This window comes from Pristis pectinata, chromosome 19, assembly GCF_009764475.1.
Source record: "Pristis pectinata isolate sPriPec2 chromosome 19, sPriPec2.1.pri, whole genome shotgun sequence".
Taxonomy (NCBI): Eukaryota; Metazoa; Chordata; class Chondrichthyes; order Rhinopristiformes; family Pristidae; genus Pristis; species Pristis pectinata.
The window spans coordinates 10,388,333-10,400,181 of record NC_067423.1 but is presented as its reverse complement, the minus strand read 5'-3'; the positions used below and the strand labels follow the sequence as shown (position 1 = coordinate 10,400,181).

At 44.2% G+C, this 11,849-nt stretch overlaps 1 protein-coding gene across 2 annotated transcripts in view; it reads left to right on the top strand.

Moving 5' to 3' along the window:
* The first annotated feature begins 5,039 nt into the window (after positions 1-5,039).
* The window catches only part of LOC127580420 (ankyrin repeat and SOCS box protein 13-like), a 31,301-nt gene continuing 24,491 nt past the window's right edge, over positions 5,040-11,849 (top strand). The window contains exon 1 of one of the 2 annotated variants that reach the window (XM_052033877.1): positions 5,040-5,182. In XM_052033877.1, the coding sequence (XP_051889837.1) occupies positions 5,095-5,182 (88 nt within the window). In that variant the 5' untranslated portion in view covers positions 5,040-5,094. Of the gene's footprint in view, positions 5,183-5,236; positions 5,447-11,849 lie in introns of those variants that run through there. The other variant, XM_052033878.1, reaches the window with a different exon arrangement.

Genomic DNA, 11,849 nt, shown 5'->3' with positions numbered 1-11,849 from the left:
TGTTATCTTCGTTCTACTAATCCCTTTGGCAAACAAATTCATGACCTAAAATCTCACAGATAAAAACATTCCTCCAAAGCCTATCAGTACAGGCAATTTTACAGTCCTATTTATGTCTGTTTTTTGTCCTTTCAAAAACTTTCCAGTGTTAAAATTTCCTATTAAGCTCCCTTTATCATTCTCTGCCACAATCCAGGAGTTCCTTTTATTGAAGTACCTTAAAGCAGAGGTGTAAAATTCCAGAGAAGGAAAAGGACTACAAATGTTTAAAAGTCAATTTGACCTATTTTTCTAAAGATTGTTTTTAGTGTTTATACAAAAAAAAATCCTGTTTAAATGATAATAACCTCAAGGAAGAGTTTGCTTTAGTTCTGGAAGGCTGTGAAATGGTCAGATCTTTCTGGGTCTCATTGCTACCCGAATTGCTGCCAGCAGTTTTGACTCCACAGTTCTCATTTAGTCCAGATATGGAGGACTGATCTCCCTGGCTCTCATTCCCTTGAGTAAAATGATGAGCTAAAAATAAAAACTTCCAAAAAATTTGCATTAAAATGAATGGAGTCTCAAGCCAGGTCTGAACTGGTGCAGAACTTCGATGGCAATTCCTCAGCAGTACACTGAGGAACCGATGAGTGATCCATCAGCAAATAGACAGTGACAGCCAACAAATTCCACCCCATTATTAGAGTTTCAAAACAAAATACACAAACATAATTTCTCCTTTATGCTCCCAAACCATTCTGTTCAGACCTTAAACTAAAAGCATCATTTTCAAGAAGGTAGTTGAACAAAAAGAAATGGCAAACAAAATAATAATGCAACACCTGACTGGTGCTATTTTAGGAAGCTGTCCCAAAGTGATTTCACGCATCCCAAAAAAAATAATTGAAAGAAAACTGAAATCCATGGGGCAATGAAGGACTTCATGAAATAGTTGAATGTAAGTTTCCCAGGTGCAGGCAGGCACTGTAGTGTAGCGGTTAGCGTAACGCTTTACAGCGCCCGCAACCCGGGTTCAATTCCAGCCATTGTCTGTAAGGAGTTTGTACGTTCTCCCCGTGTCTGCGTGGGTTTCCTCTGGGTGCTCCGATTTCCTCCCTTATTCCAAAGATGTACGGGTTAGGAAGTTGTGGGCATGCTATGTCGGCGCCAGAAGCGTGGCAACACTTGCGGGCTGCCCCCAGAACACTCTGCACAAAAGATGCATTTCACTGTGTGTTTCGATGTACATGTGACTACTAAAGATATCTTATTTTATCTAACAAAGACTATATTTTCCATCTTTTAAGGTTTAAGTCTCTCATACACATTGCACTCACAAATTATATTCTAAATCAATCCTGAATTTGCTGCCAGACCAAAAATCTCCATTAAAATGAACGGAATCTCAAATCCAATACCAGGTCTGAACTGGTGTAGGATCTCAATGGCAATTACATAGAACATTATAGCACAGTACAGGCCCTTTGGCCCACAATGTTGTGCCAACATTTTATCCTGCTCTAAGATCTACCCGAGTCCCTTAAATGTCCCTCAGCAATTCCTCAGCAATACAGTGGAGAAACCCAACAATCTCATGTGGAGTCCAGTGATGGGACTGAGTGACTGATACATCAGCAAACAGACTGTAACAGCCCGCAAGTTCCATCCCAATATCATTATATTTTCAAAAAAACACAGAAACATAATTCCTCCTTTATAGTCCCAGACCTTTATGTTCAGACCTTAAGCTAAAAGCTTTATTTTGAAGAAGATGGTTGAACAAAATGAATGGTAAACAAAGAATAATGCAACACTTGACTGCTACTGTTTTCATGAATTGTGTAAGATTAAATACTAGGCAATAGCCAGTAGCATTCTGACAAACTGTAAGCTGATGCAAACCTACTCTGGGGAAACATGCACATTAATAACAATAATGTTCCCCCTTAAACCACTTGACACGACATATCTCAACAAGGGTTTACAATTATTAATAACTCAACATTTGCTGTACAAATTTTTAATTTGTAATGAAGTTAAACTTTGAACAGAGGATTCGTTTAGGACAGAAGTTCCAACAAAGCCTTTGGTAATGTCTCTGTGTAGTCGATTGCTTTCATAAATATCAGTTCCAACATGCAAGAAATGAATTTCAGAGGTAAGAATTTGATCAAGTGGAAAGTACTCTATCACACTTCTAATGTGCTTTGTCGACGATGGAAAGGCTTTAGGGAGTCAAGAGCACCTTGGGTATGACAAACTTGTTTGCCCAAAGATCTTGAATTAGCATGTCTTTTTATGATAGTCTGGTAATTTATTGGGTACCTTTAATCTTTTTTTTATTAAACTAGTATCTTGCTTAGCACTCAGAATGTACTCCCAAGAATGAGAACACTAATGAAAATTAGAGATCAGTTTAGCATATAAAGAGAGATGAGTTACTGACACAACTGCTGTTCCAGCAGCCCTCTGATGTCACTACAACAAATCACCCCGTGGCGAGGATGGTGAGGGTGGCTGTGCAGGCTGGTGTTGGATGGTCTGGGGTGAGCTGTGCGGTGACTCAGCGCTGAGATGTAGAGCTCAGAATTGCTTACAAGACTGCATGTTGAATGTGGAACATTGCTGGGGACTGGCAGCACCCACTCCATCTGTTGACAGGCTGTCTGGACCGTGGAGCTTGTTACCATTGAGACTTCTCGAGGTTGGGGTGAGATGTACAACCAAACATTGAGAAGGAATGTAGAAGAGCCAACACTGAGAGCAAGAAAAGAGAGGGAAGATAGAAGAGGCAACATTGTGAGCAGTGAATCCAGTTTACTAAACTAGAAGAACAAGGTCAATGGGGAGACACTATTACGGCAGGCATGGTAGTGTAGCCATTAGTGTAATGCTATTACAGCGCCAGCAACCCAGATTCAATTCCAGCCGCTGTCTGTAAGGAGTTTGTACGTTCTCCCCCTGTCTGCATGGGCTTCCTCTGGGTGCTCCGGTTTCCTCCCATATTCCAAAGGTGTACAGGTTAGGAAGTTGTGGGCATGCTATGTTGGTGCCAGAAACGTGGCGACACTTGTGGGCTGTCCCCAGAACACTCTCGCAAAAAGATGTATTTCACGGTGTTTCTTGATGTACATATGACTAATAAAGATATCTTATAGAGTGGTCTAGCCCCTCGGTCATGGAGAATGGTCAAGGTGGAATCATGGACAGATTGTGGAAGTATTGGGGAACAGAACTAATAGAGTGAAGATGAGGAACTGAAGTCAGGAGGTTCACATAGATTAATCAGCACATCAACATAACACCCAAGGAGATGATTGTTGAGAACATGAAGCACAGAACAAGCACGGACTTGAGTCCCAGGATGATTTCAATGATGCAGAAATCACGGGATAGGACATGGACCAAGAAAACTTGCAACCAGGTGAATGAGGCATGAACCACAGGAGGGGAAGATCCTGGGGACGATAAATAGTCCACTGCTGAGGCAGTCATGGAGATCAAGGAGGTTGCATTTACAATTGGTTAAATTTATAACTGTTATACATACAGAAATACTTAACCTACTATTATAACCTCAAATGTGTAATGCTTGATTGCTCATATGTTTGCTTACTTTATAAATGGAAAATAATGCAGCATGTGAAAGACTGCCTTTGAAAACTGAGGTAATCATGTGTTGTACTTTGATACATTGTTGTACCAGGCAGTGCAGTTTAGAGCTACCACCTTCAATAAAGGAGTTTCTTTTGTGTATCTGCTCATGCAGGTAGCAGCACAATCTACAGACACTATTCTTCACACCTGACTGTGTTCCATGATCTGCCGAATATTGCCAGCATTCTTAGTGCCAATGTTACATTGATGTTTGTGAAAACCAAGTAAGATTATGGGTGGCGCTGCTAGAAGAGTTGCTGCCTCACAGCTCCAGTGACCCCCTTTCAATCCTGACCTCGGTGCTTTCGGTGTGGAGTTTGCACGTTCTCCCTGTGACCACGTTGGTTTCCTCCCACACACTAAAAACGCAGTTGGTCACTGAAAACTTTCCGTGGTGTGTCGATGGGTGATAGAAGGTGGGAGGAGTTGATGGGAACGTGAGGAGAACGAAGTGGGTCAGGGTAAAATTATAGTAAAAATGGTTGCTTGCTAATCGGCGCAGACTCAGTGGGATGAGCGGTATGACTAATTTTTTTCCTCGTAATTGAAAGAGACGGTGACGTTTTGACAACATCTTCTGGCTTGAGATGGAGGAAGAACCGATTGGGGAAGAACTTGCTGCGGCCTTTCTTGGGACTCTTCCTTCACCTCTGACAGCTGTATGTTCCCCTCCCGGAAAATAAATCATCACAAGCGCTCGGTGGTTTCGCAACCGTGGTTGTTACCCCCAGGCTGGATCTCATTGAATGTCATTTTCATAACACCGCCCATTAAAATGCTGCATGCTCACAAGCAGCTACACACACAGATACACACAAACAGCTACACCCACACCGTTACACCCACACACAGCTACACACGCAGTTACAGACACACGCAGACACAAACAGCTATACACAGTTAAATACACACAGCTACACCCGCACAGCTACAGACACACGCAGTTACAGACACACGCACAGTTACACCCACGCACAGCTACACCCGCACAGTTACAGACACCCGCACAGCTACACACGCACAGTTACACCCACGCACAGCTACACCCGCACAGTTACAGACACCCGCACAGCTACACCCGCACAGTTACAGACACACGCACAGTTACACACGCACAGTTACACCCGCACAGCTACACCGCACAGTTACAGACACGCCACCACAGCTACACACGCACAGTTACAGACACCGCACAGCTACACACGCACAGTACAGACACACGCAGTTACACCCCGCACAGCTACACCGCACAGTTACAGACACACGCACAGCTACACCCGCACAGTTACAGACAACACGCACAGCTACACACACACACAGTTACACCCACGCACAGCTACACCCGCACATACAATCCTCACTTCCGCGTGTCGATTTCAAGTGTTCCGACTTCCACGCATGCGCGGGTGCCGAATGTAGCAACTGTTGCCTCAGTCACGTGACGGGAATCAGCTGATGCCAGCAACCATGGAAATTGACAGCAGGGGCGAAGGCGGCGATACCAGCAGCGATGTGGTGGTGCAGAGGGGCATGGGAGACATCAGTGAGTAGCATCGGGGAGTGTGGTTTACTGGCTGAGACCTTGCGGGAAATGGGTCGCAGAGCGCTGCGGCAGATAGCTTCTATTTTAAGTCGCTCACCGTTTGTTTACCCGCCTGTTCGAGCAGCAACTTGCGCGTCCTGACGCTGTGAAATGCCGGGCGAAGGTTCGGGAGGGTGATCAGACAGATAGATTCACATCCAGCTCCCTGATGGATGATCTTAAAGGAGGAGCGAGAGTTTTGGAGAGTGGCAGAGGACCTGAAAGGTAAATGCGTGGCCACCGATGATGGAGCGAAGGAAATCGTGGATGCAGAAGAAATCAGATATGGAGGCATGCAGAATTCCTAGACTGCAGAGCGAGATGAAGTTATAGAGGTGGATGATGCCATGAAAAGCCTGAGAGATGATTTTCTTTTTAAATCTAAGGTGTTGGTGAATCAACAGCCATTGTAGATCAACGAGAATGGGCCATTGGTGAATGGAAGCCGCTTGGGCATAGATGGGAAAGTTATTTCTGGAACCGGAGAGATGCCAGGCTGGATGGAGACAAATGGTTAAGACTGGAGAAAACAAAGGAAGGGCCAAGGACATTACTAGGAGGCAGAATGGGCAGTGTTAAACCGGTAATGTCTTGATGATGGGGATAATGTGGGACTTAAGCTCACAAGCAGGATAGAATCAGACGGTCATGGTCTCTCTCCAAGTCTAATAGCCTGTTTAGCTACCTGGGTCATTTGGTGACCAGAGCGGAGTAAAGCTACCAATCTGTAGATACGTCTTTGATTTGGGCAGAAACTGGAGCATCCGGAGGAAGCCCTGGTGGTCACGGGGAGAAGGTGTAAACTCCACTCAGGTTGATTGTGTGAATGATAAAAATTTGAAGGGTCATTTTATATCAATTTCTGGATTTAAGGGATTAATTTTTACCAGTCTGTGGCATACACTGACATGAAATTGTTATTTTTTAAAATAGAAATAAAATCACTCAAATGCAACATGCTAACTTTGCACACCATGAAACAATGTCTGGTTGTTTTTTTTAATTACCAGTCATTGTAAGTATGTAATAATCCTGGTTTCCTCACAACCCTCAGCTCTTTTTCACTTTCTGTTTTTTTTACTTTCACTTTCTTTCTCTTGAATTGTTTATCTTGTGCTCTCAGTGATCTCAGCCTTTCTTTTCCGTTTTGTCTTTTGCTTCCTCTCACTGCCACCTTCTCATCTCCCTCCCTTGTTTCCCCCCCCCCCCCCCCCCCACGTGTCTGCACAATGAAAGTAGCTGGTAACATAGCAAAGAAAAAGGTTACAGATATAGAGAAGGAAGTTAAGTGCTAGAGGATTTAAAACTGATACTGGGCAACTGGGGGAGTAAAGTGGGGAAAGGATATGACCAGTGGAACGGGCTGGAGTTGGAGAGTGGAAGTTTGGAAGTTACTTACATGGTGATTGGGGTGGTCTCCTTTGAAGGCGAAGGTGAGGTACGGGAGCTGTTGGTGGGAGGCAGAATCAGGTTTACTATCACTGACGTATGTCGTGAAATTTGTTGCTTTGTGGCAGCAGTACAGGGCAAGACATAAAAATTATTATAAATTACAAAATAAATAATGTAAACTAAAAAAGGACAATGAGGCAGTGTTCATGGACCATTCATAAATCTGATGGCGGAGGGGAAGAAGCTGTTCCTGAATCATTAAGTTTGGGTCTTCAGGTTCCTGTACCTTCTCCCCGATGGTAGTAATGACAAGAGGGTGTGTCCCAGATGGTGAGGGTCCGTAGTGATGGATGCCACCTTCTTGAGCCACCGCCTCTTGAAGATGTCCTCAATGGCGGGGAGGGTTGTGCCCGTGATGGGGCTGGCTGAGTCTACAACCCTCTGCAGCCTCTTGCAATCCTGCGCATTGGAGCCTCCATACCAGGCGGTGATGCAACCAGTCAGAATGCTCTCCACTGTACATCTGTAGAAATTTGTAAGGGTCTTTACTGACGTACCAAATCTCCTCAAACTCCTAATGAATTAGAACTACTGGCATAGTAATACTTGAGAAACAAAAGACTGCAGATGCTGGAATCTAGATGAAAAACACAATGATGCTGGAGGGACTCAGCAGGTCAGGCAGCGTCCGTGGAGAAAAGCAGGCGAAAACCAGTTCTGAAGAAGGATCCTGACCCGAAACGTTGACCGCCTGCTTTTCTCCACGGATGCTGCTGGCCTGCTGAGTTCCTCCAGCATCATTGTGTTTTCATTTAAAGCTACTGGTGTGCCTTCATGATTGCATCAATGTGTTGGGCCCAGGATGGATCTTCAGAGATGTTGACACCTGGGAAATTGAAGCTGCTCACCCTTTCCACCGCTGGCCCCTCAATGAGGGCTGGTGTGTGTTCTCCCGACTTCCCCTTCCTGAAGTCCACAATCAACACCTTGGTCTCGCTGAGGTTGAGTGCGAGGTTGTTGTTGCGACACCACTCAACCAGTCGATGTATCTCATTCCTGTATGCTTCCTTGTTGCCATCTGGATGACTGTAGGTGATATGCAATACCAATTGGCAGCAGCACAGGCTGCAACTAGTAGAATTGCTGCCTCACACCTCCAGCAGCCTGGATTGAATCCTGACCTCCAGTGCTGTCTATGTGGAGATCGGATGTGCCCTCAGGCTCCCCTCCTTGGACTCTGTCTTTACCTCTCGCTGTCTTGGCGAAGCAGCCAGCATAATCAAAGACCCCACCCACCCGGGACATTCTCTCTTCACTCCTCTTCCATCAGGTAGAAGATACAGGAGACTGAGGGCACGTACCACCAGACTCAAGGACAGCTTCTACCCCACTGTGATAAGATTATTGAACGGTTCCCTTATAAAATGAAATGGACTATGACTTTACAATCTACCTTGTTGTGACCTTGCACCTTATTGCACTGCACTTTCTCTATAGCTGTGACACTTTACTCTGTACTGTTATTGTTTTTACCTGTACTACCTCAATGCACTCTGTACTAACTCAATGTAACTGCACTGTGTAATGAATTGACCTGTACAATCGGTATGCAAGTCAAGTTTTTCACTGTACCTCGGTACAAGTGACGATAATAAACCAATACCTACCGAATATTGAAAGGCCTGGATAGAGTGGACGTGGAGAGGATGTTTCCAGTCGAGGGAGAGTCTAGGACCAGAGGGCACAGCCTCAGAATAAAAGGATGTCCCTTTAGAACAGAGATGAGGAGGAATTTCTTTAGACAGAGGGTGGTGAATCTGTGGAATTCATTGCCACAGATGGCTGTGGAGGCCAAGTCATTGGGTATATTTAAAGCGATAGGTTCTTGATTATTAAGGGTATCAAAGGTTACGGGGAGAAGGCAGGAGAATGGAGTTGAGAGGGAAAAATAAATCAGCCACGATGGAATGGCGGAGCAGACTCGATGGGCCGAATGGCCTAATTCTGCTCCTATGTCTTATGGTCTTAATATGCTCTGACCTCTGATCCTGGGTGTAGAGTTGATCTGGTGAACCTGCTGGTTTAGACCTGATCTAGGCTCAGTGGCTCCCTTCTAATCAGTGGAGAGCAAGAGCTACAAGGGAGATTGGTAAGCTGCAAGTAATTACTTTTTTAATATCATTGGCTAATTTAACTGTATTTAATTGGAATTTATTTTAATTTTTTTTAAATTAAAGTAATGACTTCCAATTTTGTAATAATACAATTAATTTTTAACAATTTCAAATGTCAGAAATTCCCAAACATTTAAGTTCTTTGATAGTTTTGACAGCTAATTCAGTCTGGACATGAGGTCAAGGCATTTCTGTGAGACTGATGATATTTTTAAAAATTTTGAGATACACTTTATTTAAAAAAAATCAAAAGTACATAGTACAGATTGTTCAAGTCATCATCTTAATGCCATATTATTCTGTTTTTCATATTAGCACATTGGTTATTATTAATTTTCAATGTTAATGCAAATAGTTCATGGGATTTTAACACAAATTTCAAAAACAATGGTGTGCAATGGCAGGAGAACTGTAAACTGTGGCCCTTCCTCAGACAGCCTTGCTGTACTCACCTTCAGTGTATCCCTCAGTATGAAGCCCTGAACCCTGATCACAGACAACACCTTGTTTTGGAATACCAGTGAGGTTTGGACACATCAAAGGGCACCTTTCACTGTATTGATGATTTCCCAGCAACAGCTGATACTTATTTCAGTAAGCACCACGAGGTCCATATAAAGTCCATATCGACAGAGTCCTGTGCTATTGAAGCTGCTTGGAATGAATCTTGACACATAGTGACGAAAATCAAACAAAAACTCCATATGCTGGAAATCTGAACAAAAGCAGAAAATGATGGGGAAAAAACTCAGCAGGTTAGGCAACATCTGTGGATAGAGAATCGGGTAATGTTTCGAGTCTGTGACCCTTCATCAGAAATGAGAAGGAGAGAGGTGCAAGTTAGTTTCCAGTCAGAGAGAAGGTACAAGTCCAGCCTGTAGGACCCACCATCTGACCATGAACAACTCATTACTCAGATTAAAAGCTTAATGTGCTGGTAACTGCCCCCATTGCGCCATTTCAATTCATCCTATCACAGTCATTCCCTTTGTTCTACACATCCCTCCCCCACCTCTCTCCTTACTGGATAATAACTTGTATCTCTCTCTTTCTCAGTTCTGATGAAGGTTTGCAGACCCAAACTTAACTGTTTATCTTGACAAATACCTCTGCATCTCTTCCCAGACCGTCCTGGCGAAGACATTCACCAAGGAGATGGGTCATAACTCATTTCCAGTGTAGCTATCCTGAGGGCAGTGTGCCTTGTAGCAAATATTTTGATCATACGTGAAAGATCTAATGGGGAATACCAACGAAGCAAAGTCTTGGTTCTTGTTTGAAAGCTCTACTGGTGAAGCATTCTGCTAAATGACAGTCTGCTGGGGAAACCACCCCGCAGAATCCATCTTTAACGCCCTGTCCTGATCAGAGTCTGTTTGATCAGGTCAGACTGGATTCTCTTTTCTTCCCTCCTTCACCCCTTCCTGTTCTCCCTTTTTCACTTTCCTCTCTTTTGCTCCTTGTCTTTCCCTCATGTCTCTTCATATTTCTTTACAGAGCGCATTAGATAGGTTAACATGTCCTGAAGTGCTTTGTAGATGAGAAAGGACATAAGATGTTTGTGATGTACGTAAATGACCTGGACGAGTATGTTGATGGGTGGGTTAGTAAGTTTGCAGATGATACCAAGATTGGTGGAATTGTGAATAGTGTGGAAGACTGGTGACGGCTACAGCGTGATATAGATCAGCTGCAGATGTGGGCAGAGAAATGGCAGATGGAGTTTAACCAGGATAAATGTGAGGTGTTGCACCTTGGTAGGACTAATGTCAAGAGGCAGTACACTCTTAAGGGCAACAACAGTGTTGAAGGGCAGAGAGACCTTGGGGTGCAAGTACATGACTCATTGAAAGTGTGTACACAGGTAGACAGGGTGGTTAAGAAGGCTTATGGAATGCTTGCATTTATTAATCGGGGTGGTGAGTATAGGAGTCAAGAAGTTATGCTGCATCTCTATAGAACTCTGGTTAGGCCTCATTAGAGTATAGCGTGCAGTTCCGGTCACCTCACTATCGGAAAGATGTTGAGGCTTTAGAGAGGGTGCAGAGGAGATTTACCAGGATGCAGCTTGGATTAGCGGGCATGTGCTATCAGGAGAGGCTGGACAAAGTTGGGTTCTTTTCCCTGGAGCGGCGGAGGCTGAGGGGTGATCTGTTGGAAGTGTATAAAATTATGAGGGGCATAGATAGTGTGGACAAGCAATATCTTTTTTCCCATTATTGAGTGATCCAATACTGGAAGGCATGCATTTAATGTGAGGGGGGCAGGTTCGGAACAGAGGTGAGGGGTACATTTTTTACTGAGAGAGTGGTGGATGCCTGGAATGCGTTGCCTGATAGGGTGGTGGAGGCAAGTTCATTTGGGGCTTTTGAAGGGCTTGGATGAGCACAATAATGAGAGGAAAACAGAGGGATATGGGCATTCTGTAGGTAGGAGGGAATAGCTATGTCGGCACAACATTGTGGGCCGAAGGGCCTGTTCTGTGCTGTACTGTTCTATGTTCTAAAATGAGAGAAGAATCAGGAGAGGAGACCAAACAGGAGCTTTTACGAAGGAGTGAAGTGGCAGGGTAAAGAGATTTATGGGGCACTTACATTAACCAATACCAGGGAAGGCACACAGGGCATAGTGGGGCTGGGCAGAAGACAATGAGGTAAAGCTGAAGCAATTGTGGTTACTTTGAAGGACCGTGATAATGGTGGCAGGGTTTGATGGGGCAGGTGGGCTTTTGGATGTTGGATGGAAGGAAGTGATCTGATGTTGAGGCTTGAGGTGACAAAGTGCATAAATTAAGTTTGAGGAGCTGAGAATCCTAAAACCTGCAGATGCTGGAAATCTAAAGTAAAAACAGAAGATGTTGGGAATAGTCGGCAGGTGGTTATGTAAGGGAGCTGGCTACAGTCACAAGGACAAGGAGATCGGAAGAGGTGGGCTGTGGCGAATTAGCTGATAACTGGGACTGCAGCTAATCTTAGAATTTAATAGCTAATTGACCTTTAATCATCGAATCACTCTCTCCTCTACTGTCTCTTCTTATTTATTTTGGTCAATGTTGGCATGTG